The sequence below is a fragment of the Salvelinus namaycush genome, chromosome 12 (genome assembly GCF_016432855.1).
Source record: "Salvelinus namaycush isolate Seneca chromosome 12, SaNama_1.0, whole genome shotgun sequence".
NCBI classification, from domain to species: Eukaryota; Metazoa; Chordata; class Actinopteri; order Salmoniformes; family Salmonidae; genus Salvelinus; species Salvelinus namaycush.
In genome coordinates, this window is record NC_052318.1 from 27,181,029 (window position 1) to 27,202,285 (window position 21,257).

Below are 21,257 nucleotides of genomic sequence, written 5' to 3' on the forward strand. Positions count from 1 at the left end.
TTTTTTTTTTCTCCATGACCAAAACACGACATCCTATTTTCTTTTTAGCTGATAAGGGAATATATTACACAGGCAAGTAAAATATTGCCTGGCATATTTTATTTATTTTTATGAATCTGATTATTTCACATGGAGATGTGAGAAGCTAAAAATTCTAGCTAGCTTGGTGTACTTTTAGCCAGGCTTAAGCCAGCTAGCCACTATTTATTTTTTATTTAACTAGGCAAGTCAGTTAAGAACAAATTATTATTTACAATGACGGCCTAGGAACAGTGGGTTAACTGCCTTGTTCAGGGGCAGAGTGACAGATTTTTACCTTGTCAGCTCGTGGATTCGATCTAGCAACCTTTCGGTTACTGGCCCAACGCTCTAACCACTAGGCTACCTGCCGCCCCCTACTAGCAAGGGAAGGCGACTCAAAATGAAAAGACAAAAATTAAATACTTTGCTTTTGCCCCCTTGTGAATGGGAGTGGGATTGGCAAGGATATGTTACCAAAAGGCGCATGCATGCACATAGATCAACAGAGTGGAGCTTGTAGTGACCTTTAGCCCACAGTGCCTCCTCAGCTCTCCCTCCCTCTCTCTGTGTATTAGGCTAAGAGTAGAACCACAGGGGCTTGTGAGGTTTGGGAGCTGAGTGAGCGTAGGCTCTTGATGTGTTGTGTGGGTAAATAAGAACCAGGCCCCAGGCATAGAAGCAGAACAGAGTGGAGCTAGGTCTGGGCTGGCTTGCTGAGACTGATTTATGGAAGGGCTGGGGAGCAGCAAACGTTCCCAGGAATCTTTTTAATCTGGTTGCCATAGTTGGGAGGCTCCGTGTTGCTTTCCAGAGCCTGAGGGAAGAGAAAGTGAGAGGGAGGTCAAAAAGGAAAGTCAGACTCCCTCTCTGTGAACTCACCCAGTCATCCTCAATTCTAGTCTCCGTCCATCCTAACTGCTAAAATATGTTGATGCGCATCAGTAGGCTCTCTTGTTTAACTTTTTCGGGGGGTTTAAGGTAATTTCCTCAATTTTGGTTATGGTGAGAAACTTGTCAGAACCTTTATTTCTGCAGAGGGAGTGAGACATTGGCAGTTGCTTTTACATTGGGTGAGATGCAGACTTCACTTCACTCAATAAGGTTATCCGTGCCTTGGAGCTCTGCTTACCAACGGCGTGCCCGTGCTGTTTTACTTCAGACGTGTTAAATATTGTTTCCCTCTCTCACAAGAACACTGGAGGAGTTTTAATCAAAGAGGTTTATGCACATTTTGTCATTTTTGTTTCATAATCGCCTAGTCAGCCCTGAGACTCTGTTTTCCCCCATTCAAATCCAACAAGGCTCTCTGCTTGGAGTAGAAAAAAATAAAACATAGTTGGAGGCTGCAGTTGAGTTGATTGAGTGTTTTCCTTTGGATTTGAGCAGTGGTCTGAATGTGGGTTAGCGTTACATACGGTGCATTCGGAAAGTATTCAGACCCCTTCATTTTTTCCCACATTTTGTTACGTTACAGCCTTTGTAATTTAAATTTTAAAAAGTCTAAACGGGTTTTTCATTCCCCCCCCCCAAATTTCAAAAAAATTAAACAGATCCCTTATTTACATAAGTATTCACACCCTTGGCTGTGAGACTTGAAATTGAGCTCAGGTGCATCCAGTTTCTATTGATAATCCTTGATGTTTCTACAAGCCATGAGGTCGGAGGAATTGTCCATAGAGCACCGAGATAGGATTGTGTCAAAGCACAGATCTGGGTACCAAAACATTTCTGCAGCATTGAAGGTCCCCTCCCGGTGAAGCATGGTGGTGGCAGTGTTATGCTGTGGGGATGTTTTTCAGCAGCAGGGACTGGGATACATGTCAGGATCAAGGCAGAGATGAACGGAGCAAGTGCAGAGATCCCTGATGAAAACCTGCTCCAGAGTGCTCAGGACCTCAGACTGGGGCGAAGGTTCACCTCCCAACAGGGAAACGACCCTAAGCACACAGCCAAGACAACACAGGAGTGGCTTCGGGACAAGTCTCTGACTGTCCTTGAATGGCCCAGCCAGAGCCCGGACTTGAATCCGATCAAACATCTCTGGAGAGACATAATAATAGCTGTGCAGCGACGCTCCCCATCCAACCTGACAGAGCTTGAGAGGATCTGCGGAGAAGAATAGGAGAAACTCCCCAAATACAGATGTGCCAAGCTTGTAGCGTCATACCCAAGAAGACTCGAGGCTGTAATCGCTGCTGAATGTGCTTCAATATAGTACTGAGTATAGGGTCCGAATACTTATGTAAATGTGATATTTCATTTGTTTTTGCTTTGTCTTTATGGGGGATTGTGTGTAGATTGAGGGGGGGAAACAATTTAATAAGTTTTAGAATATGGCTGTAACGTAACAATTGGTGAAAAGTGAAGGGGTCTGAATACTTTCCAAATGTACTGTAAGTGGTAGTGGTATGCCCTGGGGCTGCTGTTGAAACAGGCAGCCAGCCTGCACTCCCTTTAGGGCTGGGCGATATTGACAAAATATATCACAACAATGTTCACATTTTTAAAGTTATTTTATGTTTTTGAATAAGTTAGAAATATGCTTTGAGTAATTCATGACCCTATGGTGGCAAAACATAAGTTATAATTGATTTCAATGGGGCTTTCTCCATTCAATTCAACTATAAAAATTGACATTATACACGCCGGAGTTGCGTATCACACTTAACAAACCAAACACTGACATAGCATTTATAGAAAGTAAACTGAGAACTCAAACGGGTCCGTGCATCAATACAAGTATATAGTAAAATATGGTATATGCGGTTCCAGCCTCAGGTGAGCGCGCAGAGGTCAGGCAGGCCTAGGGCAGGGCAAGGGAGGGTAAGGGATTGCACACAGGTTGGCTTTACGCCTAGATAAGAGTTGTGTGCGGGTGAGAGAGGGACTAGTGTGTCTTATGTCTGAGGACAGTACACCAAGTCCCATCTATTAACTGGCATACGGGATTTGTATTCATTGGTACACATTGTTTATGTTTGCAGGGTTACGGTAATATTAACCAAATGTTGTGAATTGTTGTACGCTAAAAGCTGTCTGAGTTGATGATCACCTCCATGACTCACACTTTTTCTGGGCGACAAACATTTAACACTGTTCAGAAATCCCCAGCATAGCTTTAACAGCTGATTTCATAATTTATTTCGTATCATCTCGTGTTGTCTGAGCTCTCCTCTCTCTAATGCCTGTATCCCAGGACGATGGACTGCCTTGGCTTTCCCTCTTGGGCTTTTCTAGCTCATTGATGCCTTTGGCGCTTCCTCTGGGCCTCTGGCCCATGTATGTGTAATTCACACATGTCCCTTGCCCCCCTATCTGCAGAACACACATTGAGGTCTGGAATTATTGGATCCCTTGATGAAGATGAGCAAAAAAGACGGCATAAAATAAACTGAGCTTTATTGTATGCACATAAAAATATATATATATATATATATATATATATATATATTACTAATACAATTGCTCAGAGAAAGATTTTGTTTAACAAGTAATAAAAAATAATATGGGGGTCAATTGTCAATTGTCATTGTGAGGATAAAACATTTTAGAAAAAGGCTAAGTGTTATGAGATTGGAGAACACATTGGGAGGGATCTTAGACCATTCATCTGTACAGAATCTTTCCAGATCCTTGATATCCTTCATCTGCGCTTATAGACTGCCCTCTTCAATGGTGTTCAGAGACTGAGATGGCCAGTTATAAAATGTTGATTTTGTGACCAATTAAACATTTCTTTGTGAATTTTGATTAGTGCTTGGGGTTATGGCCGCAAGTGGATCTTCCAGCAAGACAAAGTGTCAGCCTCCTGGCAGAGGCAACCAGGTTTTTGTCTAAAATGTCCAGGTACTTGGTAAAGTATGATGCTGTTGACCTTAACAAGGGCCCCAGGATCAGTGGAAACAAAATAGCCCCATAACACCAAGTACCACCATATTTACAATATGGATGAGGTATTTTCTTCATATGCATTTTTTTAACCACCGCTGGTGTGCATGGTCAGACTTCTATTTTTGTGTCATATGACCATACAATATAGCTCAGTATTTGTACTAGGCTATTAGTATTTTTTGCTAAGTAATTCCATTAATTCCGGATCCCACTGTACATGTACTTCATTGATCCCTGTGGACCCTGTACTTATAGAACATTCTGTCTATGTATGGATTATGGCCCCAGCCAACCAAACGCATAGATCAGGTCACAGAAAGGGCAGAGCACCAAGAGGCACCATGTCAGAGAATGAATAATAATCGGTTAGTCTAGCAATAGTGCTGTCTGCTGCCTCCAGACCAAATATTGCACACCGAGGTTCGATTCACTGGTCCGTCTCATCTTCTCCCTCTGACATACCACTGTCTGTGGAAAATATGTACAATATAATACAGGTGGGATAAGTGGGTATAATTGATGAGAAAGTGTTGGTGTGGTGCAGTTGTATTAATAGTACATCATATTTTATCACGGATGTAACATCGTGTTCCTCTCACTATTGTGTTTCCCACTGCCTGGTGACCTTCAGTCATATCTCGCTTGGCAGAGTAGCAGGGTATGACTGCAGAGTAGAGGCCCGAGTGGACTTCTCTACTTCTGAACCACTGTAGATTAATGCCACCAGTCAAGTCGTAAGAATCATGTGTGTGTTGTACTCATACCTGATGAGAGAAATAGACTAGTTTGTGTTAAGTCAGTAGACATTCCTGCTACTACTACTTGAGAGCTCATTTAAAGGATTGTCTGGCTTCTGACAATGGCTTTTACATATACTGAACAAAATATAAACTCAACATGTAATAATTTCAAAATTTTTACTGGGTTACTATTCATATAAGAAAACCAGTCAATTGAAGTAAATTAATTAGGCCCTAATCTATGGATTTCACATGACTAGGCAGGGGTGCAGCCATGGGTGGGCCTGGTTCCCAAGTGCCCACCCTGGCACAGCCAATCAGAGTGGGGGGGGGTTCCCCACAAAAGGGCTTTATTACAGACAGAACTCCTCCTCAGTTTCATCAGGTGGCTGGTTTCAGATGATCCTGTAGGTGAAGAAGCCGGATGTGGAGGTCCTGAGCTGGCGTGGTTACACGTGAGGCCGTTTGGACATACTGCCAAAACCTCAAAAATTACGTTGGAGGCAGTTTATGGTAGAGAAATGAACATTAAATTCTCTGGCAACAGCTCTGGTCGACATTCCTGCAGTCAGCATGACAATTGCACACTCCGTGAACATTTGAGAGATCTGTGTCATTGCGTTGTGTGACACAACTGCACCAAAAAGTGGCCTTTTATTGTCCCGGCACAAGGTGCACCTGTGTAATGATCATTTTTAATCAGCTTCTTGATATGCCACACCTGTCAGGTGGATGGATTATCTTGGCAAAGGAGAAATGCTCACTAACAGGGATGCAAAACATTTGAGGGAAATAAGCTTTTTCTGTTTATGAAAAAAGTCTGGGATATTTGTTTTTCAGCTCATGAAACATGGCACCAACACTTGACATGTTTTGTTTATTTTTGTTCAGTATAGTTAGAGGAAGCGACTCTGTTACTATATGTCAGTCTATACATGCAGAAACAAAAAGATAGGGCTCTGTTTACCTCGGAGACAGGAGGACATGTATCACAAGTTTGGTTCTGGGGTCACTGGAGGCATGATGTGTCCAGCAGCCCTCAGCATCATCAGTCCAATAATCACAAGTATTAGCCTTGTTCAGCCAGAGCACACAGCCACTGACCTTCTCACATGCAAATTCATCTGCCAGTCATTTCTTCTGCTGTAAAAGGGTTATGTAACAGTGTGGAAAAATGTGTTTGTATACATTATTGATAGGCTGTCATTATATATATATAGGAGTTCTTAACTGACTCGTCTGTTTACATGAAAGTTTGATTAAGTTAATATTCAGTCATGTATTACGGTATGCATTTAAAATACCCATTGTCAGTGAAGTGAAAATGCCACGGCCTTGTCATATGGTGGAAAGCAGCTCAGTCCGCCCAAGCCGTTGGCTGGAGCTTGTGTAAATTATCTAAACTTCCTCAGAGACTGTGTGTCGAGTGACTTGCGAGAGGGAGAGAGTGCAAGAGCAATGGAAAAAGAGTGAGTGAGGGAGAGAGGAAAAAAACACTGACAGTCTAGTCTATGGTTTTCTCTGGTTCGCTGTGAGCGAGAGACAACGATAACCCCCCTCAGTTAAAGCAGAGTGGTACGCCCCAGCGATCTGACAGGCCCAAAAAACTTGATGTGCTGCTGCGAGTGCCAATCAAAGAGAAGCGCTCGACAGGGATTACCTTGAGTGACCCCGCATAGATTAAAATGTGCATGTGAGATGGACGATTCTTCCAGCGGTTGAAGCGGCTTGATGACATGCTTTCCTGGAAAATGTGGAGCAGTGCCGGGGCCAGGCAGCTCTTCTAAGGAGCTCTGTTATGATGCTGCTATCCTGTCCTGCAGTATCTGTAGTGCTGCTACCGTTACCGCTGCTATGGAGGTACTGCTACTGGGGGTCTGGCCAAACTCACGACTGCTACACCCATAGGCTGTGGCTTGCTCAGGGGCAAAGGGCTTTTATGACCGACAAATGAATTTGCAGGTATGTGGCGTCTGGCTTTGAAACCAGTACTGTGGTGTGTTGGCTCTGTCTCTCTCCCCTTGCTTTAACCCCCCCCCCCCCCCCCCCCCCCCATCTTCTCTATTGTGCTCTTTTGCTCTCTCTCTCTCCCTCTTTCAGTTTCTTGGGACAGCCACAGTTGCTTGCATTTTTTAAAAACTTTCTGCGTATTAACCTTAACACCCATTTAAAGTTACAATGGGGAACACTGTGTGGATTTGAGTACAGTTTGTTTTTTCTGTACTCTTGCACAATCACACAGTTGCATAGCTACAGTGCCTGTTTTTTGTTCTTGATGATGTATGCTAGGCTAGTTGCTTGTGCATATGTGCCCGCTGTCTACAAATAGGCTACACTTAACATTAACTTTTTTAACCACGTGTTAAATTTTGTACAGATTGTGTACTTGTCCAAAAGTTGAAGTCACTTGTCTCCCCTTTCTCTCCCAGGGTGACTGAAAATGAGTGAAGTACATAGAAGGGGTCTGAAATAATTATCTGCGCTTGCCCATAGATGATGTTATTGCTCATTAGCGGCCGTCCAAAACATGTAAAACAAACATATCAAAAATGACATTGAAAAAATATATTTAGTGGGGCCAAATCCTTTCGAATAGTCTGTTCCACTCTGGTGGAGCTGGGGCATGAAAGAGATGTGTAGTAGCTAAGGCTACTAACTGTGTCTGTGTGCCGAAGCACGTAGATGGCGCAAGTGACCGCCATCGAGCCTCGCTGGCTGTGCGTCTTGTGATGGGTTGTAAATCTTCATGGCTGCAGAGCACCTGCTGTCCTCAGAACTGGATAATTATAAACTGATTTGCATTTTTCCCTCATCCTCCTCTCTTACTGGCCTAGGCACTATATGCGTTTTAGTTAGGTTGAACATTGCTAGAATAATATGGAAATAAGCCTAGGCCAACTACGCATATTTACATTCATAATTTATGCTACAGCTGTGGAAAGTTCTTTTGACTTTTCATTCGATTTTTCCATCTTGGTATTGTTTGCTCACTTTCACAGCTTGTAGCCTAAAATATTTGTCATTTAAAATAAGTATTTGAATGAGAATAGCATAGACTTTGATAATTATTCCCATTTTAAAAGCTGCAACTTTAGGACAAACACCTTATTAGAATAGTTTGGAAAATACTCTACTCTTCATAACCAGTGGTATAAAGTACTTACCCCAAAAACTACTTTAGTAGTATTTTTACTTATCTGTACTTTACTATTTAACTTTTACTTCACTACATTCCTAAAGAAAATAATATTTTTTACTCCATTTTCCCTGACACCCAAAAGTACTTGTTACATTTTGAATGCTTAGTAGGACAGGAAAATGTTCTAATTCACACACTTCTTAAGAGAACATCCCTGGTCAACCCTACTGCCTCTGATCTGGCAGACTCACTAAACAGTGTCAAATTTTATTGGTCACATACACATGGTTAGCAGATGTTAATGCAAGTGTAGCGAAATGCTTGTGCTTCTAGTTCCAGCAGTGCAGTAATATCTAACAATTCCCCAACAACTACATAGTACTCACAAATCTAAAGGGGTGAATGAGAATATGTACATAAATACGTGGATGTGCAATGGCCGAGCAGCATAGGCAAGGTGCAATAATGGTATTATATACATATGACTAATGTAAGATATGGAAACATTATTAAAGTGGCATTGTTTAAAGTGACTAGTGATCCATTTAAGGTGGCCAGTGATTGGGTCTCGATGTAGGCAGCAGCCTCTCTGAGTTAGTGATTGCTGTTTAGCAGTCTGATGGCCTTGAGATAGAAGCTGTTTTTCAGTCTCTCGGTCCCAGCTTTGATGCACCTGTACTGACCTCGCCTTCTGGATGGTAGCGGTGTGAACAGGCAGTGGCTCGGGTGGTTGTTGTCCTTGGTGATCTTTTTGGCCTTCCTGTGACATCGGGTGCTGTAGGTGTCATGGAGGGCAGATAATTTGCCCACGGTGATGCGTTGTGCATACCGCACAAGAGCCTTGCGGTTGAGGGCGGTGCAGTTGCCGTACCAGGCTGTGAAGCAGCCTGACATGATGCTCTCGATTTGTGCATCTGTAAAAGTTTGAGTGTTTTAGGTGACAAGCCAAATTTATTCAGCCTCCTGAGGTTGAAGAGGCGCTGTTGCGCCTTCACCACACTGTCTGTGTGGGTGGACAATTTCAGTTTGTCTGTGATGTGTGTGCCGAGGAACTTAACTTTCCACCTTCAACACTGCTGTCCCTTGGATGTGGATAGGGGGGTGCTCCCTCTGCTGTTTCCTGAAGTTCACGATCATCTCCTTTGTTTTCTTGACGTTGAGTGAGAGGTTGTTTTCCTGACACCACACTTCGTGTGCCCTCATCTCCTCTCTGTAGGCTGTCTCATTGTTGTTGCTAATCAAGCCCACTACTGTTGTCTGCAAACTTGATGGAGTTGGAGGCGTGTATGGCCATGCAGTCGTGGGTGAACTGGGAGTACAGGAGGGGTCTGAGCACGCACCGTTGTGGGGCCCCAATGTTGAGGGTCAGCAACGTGGAGATGTTTCCTACCATCACCACCTAGGAGAGGCCCATCAAAGTCCAGGACCCAATTGCACAGGGCGGGGTTGAGACCCAGGGCCTCCAGCTTGATGATGAACTTGGAGGGCACTATGGTGTTAAATGCTGAGCTGTAGTCGATGAACAGCATTCTTACATAGGTATTCCTCTTGTCCAGATGGGATTGTGCAGTGTGATGGCGATTGCATCGTCTGTGGACCTGTTGAGGCGGTATGCAAACTGAAGTGGGTCTAGGGTGGCAGGTATGGGGGAGGTGATATGATCCATGACTAGTCTCTCAAAGCACTTCATGATGACGGAAGTGAGTGCTACGGGGCGGTAGTCATTTAGTTCAGTTCTTTGCCTTCTTGGGTACAGGAACAATGGTGGCCATATTGAAACGTGGGGACAGCAGACTGGGATAGGGAGTGCCTGAATATGTCCGTAAACACACCAGCCATGGTCTGCGCATGCTCTGAGGACGCGGCTAGGGATGCCGTCTGGGCCAGCAGCCTTGCTAGGGTTGACACGTTTAAATGTTTTACTCACGTCGGCCACGGAGGGGGCGCAATCCTTGTTAGCGGGGACGCGATCGTGGCACTATTATCCTCAAAGCGGGCAAAGAAGGTGTTTAGTTTGTTTGGAAGCGTGACGTCTGTGTCCGTGACGTGGCTGGTTTTCTTTTTGTAGTCCGTGATTTCCTGTAGACCCTGCCACATATGTCTTGTGTCTGAGCCGTTGAATTGCGTCTCCACTTTGTCCCTGTACCTGCATTTCGCTTGTTTGATTGCCTTGCAGAGGGAATAACTACACTGTTTATATTCAGCCATATTCCCAGACCTCTTTCCATGGTTAAATGTGGTGGTTCACGCTTTCAGTATTGGGCGAATGCCGGCATCATCCACGGTTTCTGGTTAGGGTAGGTTTTAATAGTCAGTGGGTACAACATCCCCAATGCACTTCCTTATAAACTGACTCACCGAGTCGGCGTATAGATCGATGTTGTTCTCTGAGGCTGACCGGAGCATATCCCAGTCCGCATGATCAAAACAATCTTGAAGCGTGGATTCCGATTAGTCAAACCAGCGTTGAATGGTTCTTGTCACTGGTACATCCTGTTTGAGTTTCTGCCTATAAGACGGTAGGAGCAAGATGGCGTCGTGGTCGGATTTGCCGAAGGGTGGGTGGGGGAGGGCTTTGTATGCATCGCGGAAGTTAAAATAGCAGTGATCGAGTGTTACTCCCGCGAATACTGCAGTCAGTATGCTGATTATAATTTAGGTAGCCTTGTTTTCAAATTTGCTTTGTTAAAATCCCCAGCTACAATAAATGCAGCCTCAGGATATATGGTTTCCATTTTTACATAGAGTCCAGTGAAGTTTCTTGAGGGCTGTTGTGGTGTCTGCTTGAGGAGGAATGTACACATCTGTGATGATTACTGACGAGAATTCTCTTGGGAGGTAATATGGCTGGCATTTGATTGTAAGGAATTCTAGGTCGAGTGAGCAGAAGGACTTGAGTTCCTGTATGTTAATATGATTACACCATGAGTCATTAATCATGAAGCATACACCCCTTCCTCTTCCCAGAGAGGTGTGTATCTGTTGGTGCAATGCATGGAGAAGCCTGGTGGCTGAACCAATTCCGACAACATATCCCGAGAGAGCCATGTTTCCATGAAATGTTTCAATCTCTGTTTCTCTGAATGGCAACCCTTGCTCTAATTTTGTCTACCTTGTTGTCAAGAGATTGGACATTGGTGAGTAGTATACTCGGGAGCGGTGGGAGATGTGCACGTCTACGGAGCCTGACCAGGAGGCCGCTCCGTCTGCCCATTCTGCGGCGCCGTTGTTTTGGGTCGGCTTCTGGGATTAGATCCATTGTCCTGGGTGGTGGTCCAAACAGAGGATCCACTTCGGGAAAGTCGTATTCCTGGTCGTTGTGTTAAGTTAACGTCGTTCTTATATCCAATAGTTCATCCCGGCTGTATGTAATAAGACTTAAGATTTCCTGGGGTAACAAGGTAAGAAATAATACATAAACTAAATACAGCATAGTTTCCTCAGAACTCGAAGCGACCATCTCTTTTGGCGCCATCTCCCATGTGAGGGTTGGTGCGTGCCCCTGGCTATTTGTAAAAAAAAAAAAAAAAAATGGTGCCGCCTGGTTTGCTTAATATAAGGAATTTGACATGATTTATACTTTTGATACTTAAGTATATTTTAGCAATTACATTTACTTTTGATACTTCAGTATATTTAAAACCAAAGACTTTTACTCAAGTAGGATTTTACTGGGTGACTTTTACTTGACAATATGACAATTGGGGACTTCCACCACTGTTCATAACTTTAAGTTGTCTTAATTTAACTTTGATTTAATGATATTTCAGTTAGTAGTATTAGGCTTTTTGTCGTTTGGTTCGCAACAGCAAGGGGGAACTTCTTTTCTGGCCATAAAATAAAAAAAACTGGCTTTTGGTCCAGATCATCTGACATTCGAGAGAGAGAGAAAAATATATACAGTGCATTCGGAAAGTATTCAGACCCCTTGACTTTTTCCACATTTTGTTATGTTACAGCTTTATTCTAAAAATAAAAAAATCCTCGTCAATCTACACACAATACCACATAGTGCCAAAGCAAAAATAGTTAAACTAATTTAAAAATAAATCATTCATCATGTTCAGGGCTGACCCAGTAACCAGCTGAAATGTAGGGCACAAGGATGGCATGCCCCCCCCCCCCCCCCCCCCCCCCCCCCCCCCCCTTAACTCTCTCTACTCTTAAATACCCCTGCAATGGACTGTTTTTTGTTGTTGTTGTGAAATCTAATATTTTCTTCATACTCTGCTATATGGATGTCGCATGGATCTTTTATATATTTTATATTGACCTGCGTTAGTAGTTAGCACCTCATAGTTATTGCACTGGAGAAAAGCATTCACAAAAAGTATACACATTACACTTGTATTTCCTAAATGTCTGTCTATCCACCAGACCCGTTGTGTGTTCCTCTGCTTGGCTGCCTGCATTGCCATGCGGGATGTTGAAATGGATCCTGACTGGAATAGCTGTTATTTTATGAGGTGACGGAGCCTGCTGACCTTCTCCAGCCATGGCCTCCAGGGCCAAAGGGCGTGTGTGTCATGGAGTCATAAAGGTGACCTAGAGAAGTTCAGGTCACTGGGCTGTAACCAAGTCCACATGCAGGTTACATGGGAATTAATACCCACACTATAAGCCACACAGATGTTACTCTAGTCTACAGCAGGTGGCAGACTTTCACACAGACGGCAGGAGAAGAAATTAAGGAATGTAATTGTAGGGAAATCAGTCAGCGCTATTGCCACGTCTTTTTTTACACTACTCTCAATAATGCCTGCTTCTGTTGGACATGCAATGGCAAGAAGTGGTTTCCCTCTCTTGTTCTTTTCTTCTTCGTAATCACTTGGCAGTGAATGTTTATCTAGCAGCAGTCAAGCAGAACCCATTAGCTTTGGATAGCGACGCCAAGAGAGCCAAACCTTGCCTTCAGCGCCTGAATGACCAGGTGCCTACTTGGCACAGTGACCTGGATCATGACATGCAGGGGGAGAGTGGACAATCCACTGTTTTTGAGTTAGACCTGTGTTCAAATGCTATTTGAGTCTTTCAAATACTTGTTTGATCTAGCCCACCTGGAGTGCCATATGGACGGGTTTTGCAAGCTCAATAAAGCACAGAGTATTTGAACCCAGGTCTGGAGTCCAGTGTAGTGGAGGACAGAAATTCTAGTAAGTTTGTTATCTAATTGGATTAGCCTATTGGATCATTGGATCAAAGGTCAAACTGAACTGTAGGTAGGTGGGTTAGATGGCTTGCGGTAGATAAGTATTTTCTGTAAAGTTTGTTCTGTTTTTCTTTGCTCTCTTGGAGAGGAAACCAAATCGGACTTAATTGTACGTGATGAGTGTTTTCTGAAAGGGTTAAGTTTTTTTTTTCCCCCTCATTTGAGTTGAAGGTCATACCAAACTGAATTGTAGGTAGATGGGTAGGTTGAATAGCTAGCGGTAGATAGTATTTGGGTATTTCTGAACGGTCTATTCTCCTCCCTTTCCTCATTTGAAGGTTGTTAACAGCGTGTGTGTGTTTCAAAGATCTCTCTGATGCCCCATTTAAACTCCAGGTTAGGAAAAGGAAAAGATGATCTTGTGGTTGTCATTTCCTAACTCAAACAGCACTAGGGAACCAGTGAAAAGAAGGTGAAATGAGAGGGGAGAAATTAAAACTCAGACCAGGTCAGGGGGGGTGAAAAACTCAGTCTAAAAATACTGGCAAACAACAGGGCTCCATTGAGATTTGGAGAACATCAGTAGTGTGGAAGCAGCACTGGAAGCACTTGAGCAGAATGGGGAGAGAAGACAGGAATGCCATCATGGTGCCCAGATGGCCTCCAAAATAAACAAGTGATCCCTGACCCCACCAGGACTGCTCTAGTGTGGAGGAATAACTGGGGTACAGAAACCTTTTTAAATGGAGTTTCACAAGTGGTATTACCTGAACGTGTCCAAAAGGAACACAGATTTTTGTTGTTGCTAAATGTTTTCTGTTTTTTTGCTGAACATGACCCATGTCTACTTGGCCAAATGGTCTCTCTGATCTGTCTGTAGATCGATCCTACCACTAATGTCTGTCTTCATGCATTCAAATTCATCCTTGTCCCTCTTCATGCTTTTTAAATCTACTTATCTTCTCTGACTTTCTCCCTGTTTCTACTATTTCTCTCTTGTTCTCTTTCCCTCTTGCTCGCTCTCCTTTTATCTTCTCTGCCTCATTCCCCCTCTGCCTCACCACTGAGTTTTGAAATTCCTTGGCCCCATCCGGTACCAGCATGAGATGTTTGATTTGGCATAGCCAGACTTGTTCCAGCACAGTACTTTCGTGGAACAGGCAGAGGAGGGAGGTAGTCTGTGGTGTCCTGCGCCAGCAATGATAATAAAGAATGTTGCTCTATTCTCAATCACTCTGTGGGACTTGTCTTCAGACCTGTATCTGACCCAGGGGTTCTGCTATCTAGTATCTACTGCTTTTAGTGAATACATTGTAAACTATTACTGGTAAATATGTATGTAATGTATGCTTATGTGTTACGAACGTTCACTATGTGGATATACTTTACCAGTCAAGTTTGGACACACCTACTCATTCTAGGATTTTTCTTTAGTTTTACTATTTTCTAGATTGTAGAATAATAGTGAAGGACATCAGAACTATGAAAAAACACATATTGAATCATGTAGTAACCAAAAAATTGCATTTCAATTAACAGGTGTGCCTTATTAAAAGTTCATTTGTGGATTTTTTTTTTTTCCTTTTTAATGCATTTGAGCCTTGAGCCATTCAATTGTGTTGTGACAAGGTATGGTTGGTATACAGAAGATATAACCCTATTTGGTAAAATACCAAGTCCGTATTATGGCAAGAACAGCTCAAATAAGCAAAGAGAAATGACAGTCCATTACTTTAAGGCATGAAGGTCAGTCAATCTGGAAAATGTCAAGAACTTTGAAAGTTTCTTCAAGATCAGTTGCAACAACCATCAAGCGCTATGATGAAACGGGCTCTCATGAGGACCGCCACAGGAAAGGAAGACCCAGCGTTACTTCTGCTGCAAAGAATAAGTTCAGTAGTTACCAGCCTCAGAAATCGCCAATTAACTGCACCTCAGATTGCACCTCACGGAGTTCAGGTAACAAACGCATCAACTGTTCAGAGGAGACTGGGTGAATCAGGCCTTCATGGTCAAATTGCTGCAAAGAAAACACTACTAAAAAACACCAAGAAGAAGAAGAAGAAGAAGAGACTTGCTTGGGCCAAGAAACACGAGCAATGGACATTAGACAGGTGGAAATCTGTCCTTTGGTCTGATGAATCCAAACTTGAGGTTTTTGCTTTCAACTGCTGTGTCTTTGTGAGATGCAGAGTAGGTGAACGGATGATCTTCGCATGTGTGGTTCCCACCATGAAGCATGGAGGAGGAAGTGTGGGGGTGCTTTGCCGGTGACACTGTCAGTGATTTATTCAGAATTCAAGGCACGCTTAACCAGCATGGCTACCACAGCATTCTGCAGAAAAACGCCATCCCATGTGGTGTGCGCTTCGTCCAACTATCATTTGTTTTTCAACCGGACAATGACCCAACACACCTCCAGGCTGTGTAAAGGCTATTTTACCAAGAAGGAGAGTGATGGAGTGCTGCATCAGATGACCTCAACCCAATTGAGATGGTTTGGGATGAGTTGGACCGCAGAGTGAAGGAAAAGCAGCCAACAAGTGCTCCGCTTAAATGGGAACTCCTTCAAGACTGTTGGAAAAGCATTCCAGGTGAAGCTGCTTGAGAGAATGCAACGAGTGTGCAAAGCTGTCAAGGCAAAGGGTGGCTACTTTGAAGAATCTAAAATATTACATATATTTTGATTTAACACTTTTTTGGTTACTACATGATTCCATATGTGTTATTTTGTAGTTTTGATGTCTTCACTATAATTCTACAATGTAGAAAATTGTAAAAATAAAGAAAACCCCTTGAATGAGTAGGTGAATGAGTAACTTTTGACTGATCCTGTATGTAAATGTGTACTTTAGTATTTTTATACAAAAATGCAACATTAAGATCCTTTTCATCATTGGTGCATCAGCCAAAAGTTATATTGATTGGTGGCTGCAAAAGTAAATCTTGGTTTGTACAGTATCTGCATTCTTGCTGTAAGCTAATGTGATTACTAATTGTCATGGGCAATCATAATGACTTGAATGATTGCGAATATGATTTTTCTGGGTTGGGGTGGTTGTTGGTTCAGGACACCCTCTCACTCACCCCATCTTTCACTGTAATTCTCTTCATTTAGTCGTCATGTGAGGCCTTTGATTTTCTACACCAGCTGAATCCAGGGGGAACAATGGCATGTAATTGTACTTATGGTGTGTGTGTGTGGCATGATCCTGTGGACACCCTCTCCATGTGAAGATCATCAAAGGAAGCCATAGTCATCTTATTGGCACTGGGTGCATGACCAGGCTGTTAAACTCCACTCCTGGTTCCCTTTCTTTTCTTATCTGGTTAGCTTTGAGGATATTGGACTGCCTGGTAAGTGGGGGAATAACCCTAGGGCAGTTAGGCTAGCTCGTTACATTATGACATAGTACTGTTCAGTTTGTGGGGCAGTCTGTCTGTTCTCTCTTTAGTCTGAAGAATTAAGCAGCAGACCACTCAGTGAACTTTTAGCAGTCTTTTGAATGTGTAAGGGGTCAGACATTGTGAGTTTGGGTGATTGCTGCAACAGTAAAGATTTAACTGCTGTTTGATTTGTGGCTTCGCTTGGCTGGAGAGTGCATTAATAGGCCATGAAATGGTATATCATATCTGAAATAAACCGTAGGTCGCTCTAAAATTCATGCTGTGATTTGTAGGTCCGTCAGTTTATTGCTTTGTGAAGGGTTGTGAATGGTAATGAAGATATTGAGAACAAATGCTTGAATCCAATTCAAGTCTTTAATTTACATCCCAATGGAAGGATCATGCTCAGCTGAAACACTATGCCAGACAAGTTTTACACCTCATACTGTCAACTTGCACGTGTTCATTGGTCTCCTTCTCATTGGTCAAGTGCAAAAACACCGATACCAACTCATTGGTAATTTACATTAACACGGGTCAACATGGCAACATATGCCTTCAAGATAATACTGAAGATTGTGTATGCATTGGTACATCTGATCTTCTTAGTTCTCTGAGATGTGCAAAGCGGCCCATACCTTCCCGAGAAGTTAGCTATTCACACAGGCAATGTGTAGGAGAAAGGTGTTTTAGCCATGTTACAGAAATACACAGGTATTGAAACATAATCAGTTCCCATTTGGTATTTTTTACACTGTCACTGTTATTTTTCATCCTGAATCCTTTTCTTTCCTAAAGGGTGTTCTAGCGCACCACTATTATGTTGCCTTAAAAGGAAAGTGGGTCATGGCGAGCTGTTTTAGCTGTGTGCCTCATTAACCCCACTCAGTCACTAAATAGGAATTCAAACATGGCCAGACTTTTAAAACTAGACATTAATGAGCGGTGGGCTGCCTTTTTGTGTACTTTCTGGCCCAGATTGAACTGCGTCATCATAATGAACTTGAATAGACTAGAGTGCTCTCTGGCATCATGAGAGATTAGAGAATCTCCCTATTTGATGACTCTGGTGAAGAGTTGCCATGTATACATTTTAAAAATAGTAATAAAAAAAATGTATCCTTGTTTTTTTCCTAGCAAATAACACGATCCTCACAAGAAGAAAAGTCTGACGATAAACCTGAAGAGGACAAGTTGGAGAAGTCAGAGAAAAAAGAGGACGAGCAGAATAAGGAAGAGGAAGAGAAAGATGAAAAGGAGGACTCCAGGTGAGTTTTGAATAGCTCTGTGTGTGCGTATACACTTGTGCATGGGTTTCCCACAGGTACAGCTTTTAGTCCTGGCTATAGTCAGCCTCTGGCCTGGTCCACCTCTGAGAATCTGTACCTCCCAGTAAATGTTTACCTTCAGGTGAGGTGACAGGAATTCTGGAGCCCTCAGATGTGTTGTAAATCAGGCCATAGAGTGGGAGAGAACCACTGCCCTTCTCTGGGGTGATGGCCAGGCTGACCATACCACCCGACTGCTTTCAATGTTCCATCGATTACTCCTGTCCTCTCTCCTTCGGATGTTCTACTCCAATTAATTTTGAGATGGAGAAGGGTTTAGAAGAATTGAGGAAAAGCTAAATGAAAAAGAGCTACTGACTCTTAAGAGGAGAGCCCGGCAGACATCTTGACCCCAGGACTCTGATCCATTAGCCAGATAACTCCATGCCTTTTTACCCAGCTGGATCAGTGGGCAGCAGTTGGTCATGACTCATGTGTCCTAACCAACCATCAAATGAGAAATGCAAGTGCGAGAAGTGCAAGAAATGCAAGTACCTGCATAGCTAAATGCCTAGGAAAATCTAAATAATAGTCCAATCTAAATAATAATAATACATTTTTTTTTAAACATACATTTTTTTACAGGCACTTGCATTTCTCATTTGATGGTTGGTTAGGACACGTGAGTCATGACCAACTGCTGCCCACTGATCCAGCTGGGTAAAAAGGCATGGAGTTATCTGGCTAATGGATCAGAGTCCTGGGGTCAAGATGTCTGCCGGGCTCTCTTAAGAGTCAGTAGCTCTTTTTCATTTAGCTTTTCCTCAATTCTTCTAAACCCTTCTCCATCTCAAAATCAATTGGAGATGAATAAAGTTGAATAAAGAGTTGAATTGAATCAAATAAAACAATCCCTTCTCTTGTGTCCTCCAGGGACATCGGAAAAGACAAAGACAAGTGTGACGGCGGGGAGGACGAGGACGGTAAGGAGCAGAGCACGCCACGCGGCAGGAAGACCGCCAACAGCCAGGGCCGGCGCAAGGGAAGGATCACCACGCGCTCCATGGCCAATGAGGCTGCCTCTGTGGCGGCCGAGGAGCCACCGCCACCCGAGCATCTCTTGCCCTCCGAGCCCCCTCAGCCTTCCAAACCTGAGCCTACTACCCAGAAGGCTGTGAGAGAGCCCACCAAATCTGCACCGGGTGAGCCCCCCACGGACCCTAACAGAGGAGGTAAGCACCTCAGCTATTCTACGTTTTTGCTAGCCCACTACCATCCCCTGGAAGAAAAAAAAATGTTTACCAAGATGCATCTCAAAAAGATAGACTTTTATGCTTACTACGGTGGTTTACTAGTTTTGTGGTTATGTTGTATTTGTGACAATGGGACTGAGTATATAATATAAGTCTCAACTCCTGTCCACTCACGGTATTGCTCCTCAGCTATGGAGGCTTGAACAAGTGTGTGGGTAGTGAACTGTGGCTTCATGATTATGTTATGTGAGAGATCACTGTTGTGTTTTTTTCCTGGAAAGGCCCTGAAATATAATAGCATTGTGAGGATGCTTTTATAGGTCCCAGCTGTAGAAAAGGACGGCACAACTTGCTTAAATAAGTCCCAATGATCATGCAGCTGAGCTGAAACATCTCTAGCTTCAAGAAAAACACCACCATATAATTAACCCCAGTTACCTTTACACACATGTGATAGGGTGGGCAGTTAACAACTGGAGTCAGTTCTATTCATTAGCTATATTTCTATCATGTCACCACACTGAATAGGTCCCTGGTTCACCAGGTTCAGGTTGATTTTGTTTTGTTGTTTTGCTCCTCAACACAATGCCATAACATACTATCTCTCACTTCTGTAACCTAGCCAGAGGTTCAGTCTGTCTAGCCTATACCCTAGCCATCATCACCATGGCAATAGTGTGGTGTCTGGGGTGGACCTGTTGTCATGGCTCCTCACAGCTGTACCTCAGCCTAACCACTTAATTTGTCCTTGTGCTGCTCTGAGAGCTTCTTTTGATGTATGTGTGCTGAATGTCAGACAGTGCAGGCCCAGGTCTCTAACCAGAGCATTCAAGCAAACACAAAAGTGTTTTAGAAAGGTGAACTTAAGCTACATCCTTGTAAAGATTTGAATGGAATAATTGATTATCCATCTCAGAAAGGTGAATATCCATCCAAGGATGTAAAATCAAGTTGTATTATTTTTCAAGGAATTTAGTCTTTATGGCTGATTTCTGTATTAACCAAAACCTACATGTTGTGCTGTCCTTCCCTCCTCTCTGCTCTGTGTTTTAAGTCTGCACCTTATTTCCCAGTCTGTCTGTCAACCCCCTGACCCCTCTTGGCTCTGGTACGTCAGGGATTTGCATAGGACCATTTTAAGTTCAATCTTCTGAAATGACTGACTGCTGAGCAGACTGTGCTTGTCTCCTCTCTTCTCCTCTGCTGATTCACTGGTCGATTCACAGCCTCCGTGTTGGTTTTGTGTGTGTTAGGCTTGGGCGGTATCCAGATAGTCATACCGTTATCTTTTGCAATCCCGGGATATTCGGTAATACCACCACTGAACACAAAGGGGCTCTATTTTCAAACCCCACTGAGCCTTTGAAATCCAAAGGTTAGCAATGTTAACAAGTACATGTAAAATCCCATAGAGAATGCTAACGAGCATATTGCAAACATTTTATATGGTCTCTGATTGAAATTATTTGCAGGACAGACATCCCAGCTCAAAGTTATACAAGTAACAAAAAATGCTACTCAGTCTGCTGCCGGCACAAAACAAATATTAGACAGCAAGGCTCTAGAATCCAGGAGGGGAATTCTCTGATTTTACCAAGCAAAGCTTGATTTTGAAAGAAGCTAACCATTTAGCTAACTAGCTACTAAATCAGCAAATCAAAGGCACAACTGCATTTAGCACATTTTACACTGTTAACTTAGCCAGATAGATGTCTTATAACTACTAACATTTAGTTGTGAATTCCATACTGTAACTAGGTCCCTGGCGCATGCTGCACAAGAGTGAGTAACACTCAAGGCTCCGGTCTCATCTCTGTGTGCTTGTAAACAAACACCACTTGACTGGGGGCTACCGGTAAGCTTCATAATGAGAAATTATGTGACAGGTGAAATGAAGAATGCTATCTCCTAGTGTATTGCACAAGTTGACTGCAGGTATTTGCTTAAAAAGTAGCTTCAAATATAAACATTTATAAAAATACGTCAAAAAAATAGTTTCAAAGGTATTGACAGGATTGGTACAGTTGAAGTCTAAAGTTTTACATATACCTTAGCCAAATACATTTAAACTCAGTTTTTCACAATTCCTGACATTTAATCCTAGTAAAAATACCCTGTCTTAGGTCAGTTAGGATCACCACTTTATTTTAAGAATGTGAAATGTCAGAATAATAGAGAATTATTTATTTCAGCTTTTATTTATTTCATCACATTCCCAGTGGGTCAGAAGTTTACATACACTCAATTAGTATTTGGTAGCACTGCCTTTAATTTCTTTAACTTGGGTCAAACGTTTTGGGTAGCCTTCCACAAGCTTCCCACAATAAGTTGGGTGAATTTTGGCCCATTCCTCCTGACAGAGCTGGTGTAACTGAGTCAGGTTTGTAGGTCTCCTTGCTCGCACACGCT

General features: G+C 43.0%; 1 protein-coding gene across 1 annotated transcript in view; it reads left to right on the forward strand.

Moving 5' to 3' along the window:
• Positions 1 to 21,257, forward strand: part of LOC120057057 (nuclear receptor corepressor 1-like) — a 113,271-nt gene that overhangs the window by 49,695 nt on the left and 42,319 nt on the right. Inside the window, exons 16-17 of the mRNA XM_039005438.1 lie at positions 17,465 to 17,595; positions 18,529 to 18,827. Of these exons, the coding sequence (XP_038861366.1) occupies positions 17,465 to 17,595; positions 18,529 to 18,827 (430 nt within the window). The remainder of the gene's footprint in view (positions 1 to 17,464; positions 17,596 to 18,528; positions 18,828 to 21,257) is intronic.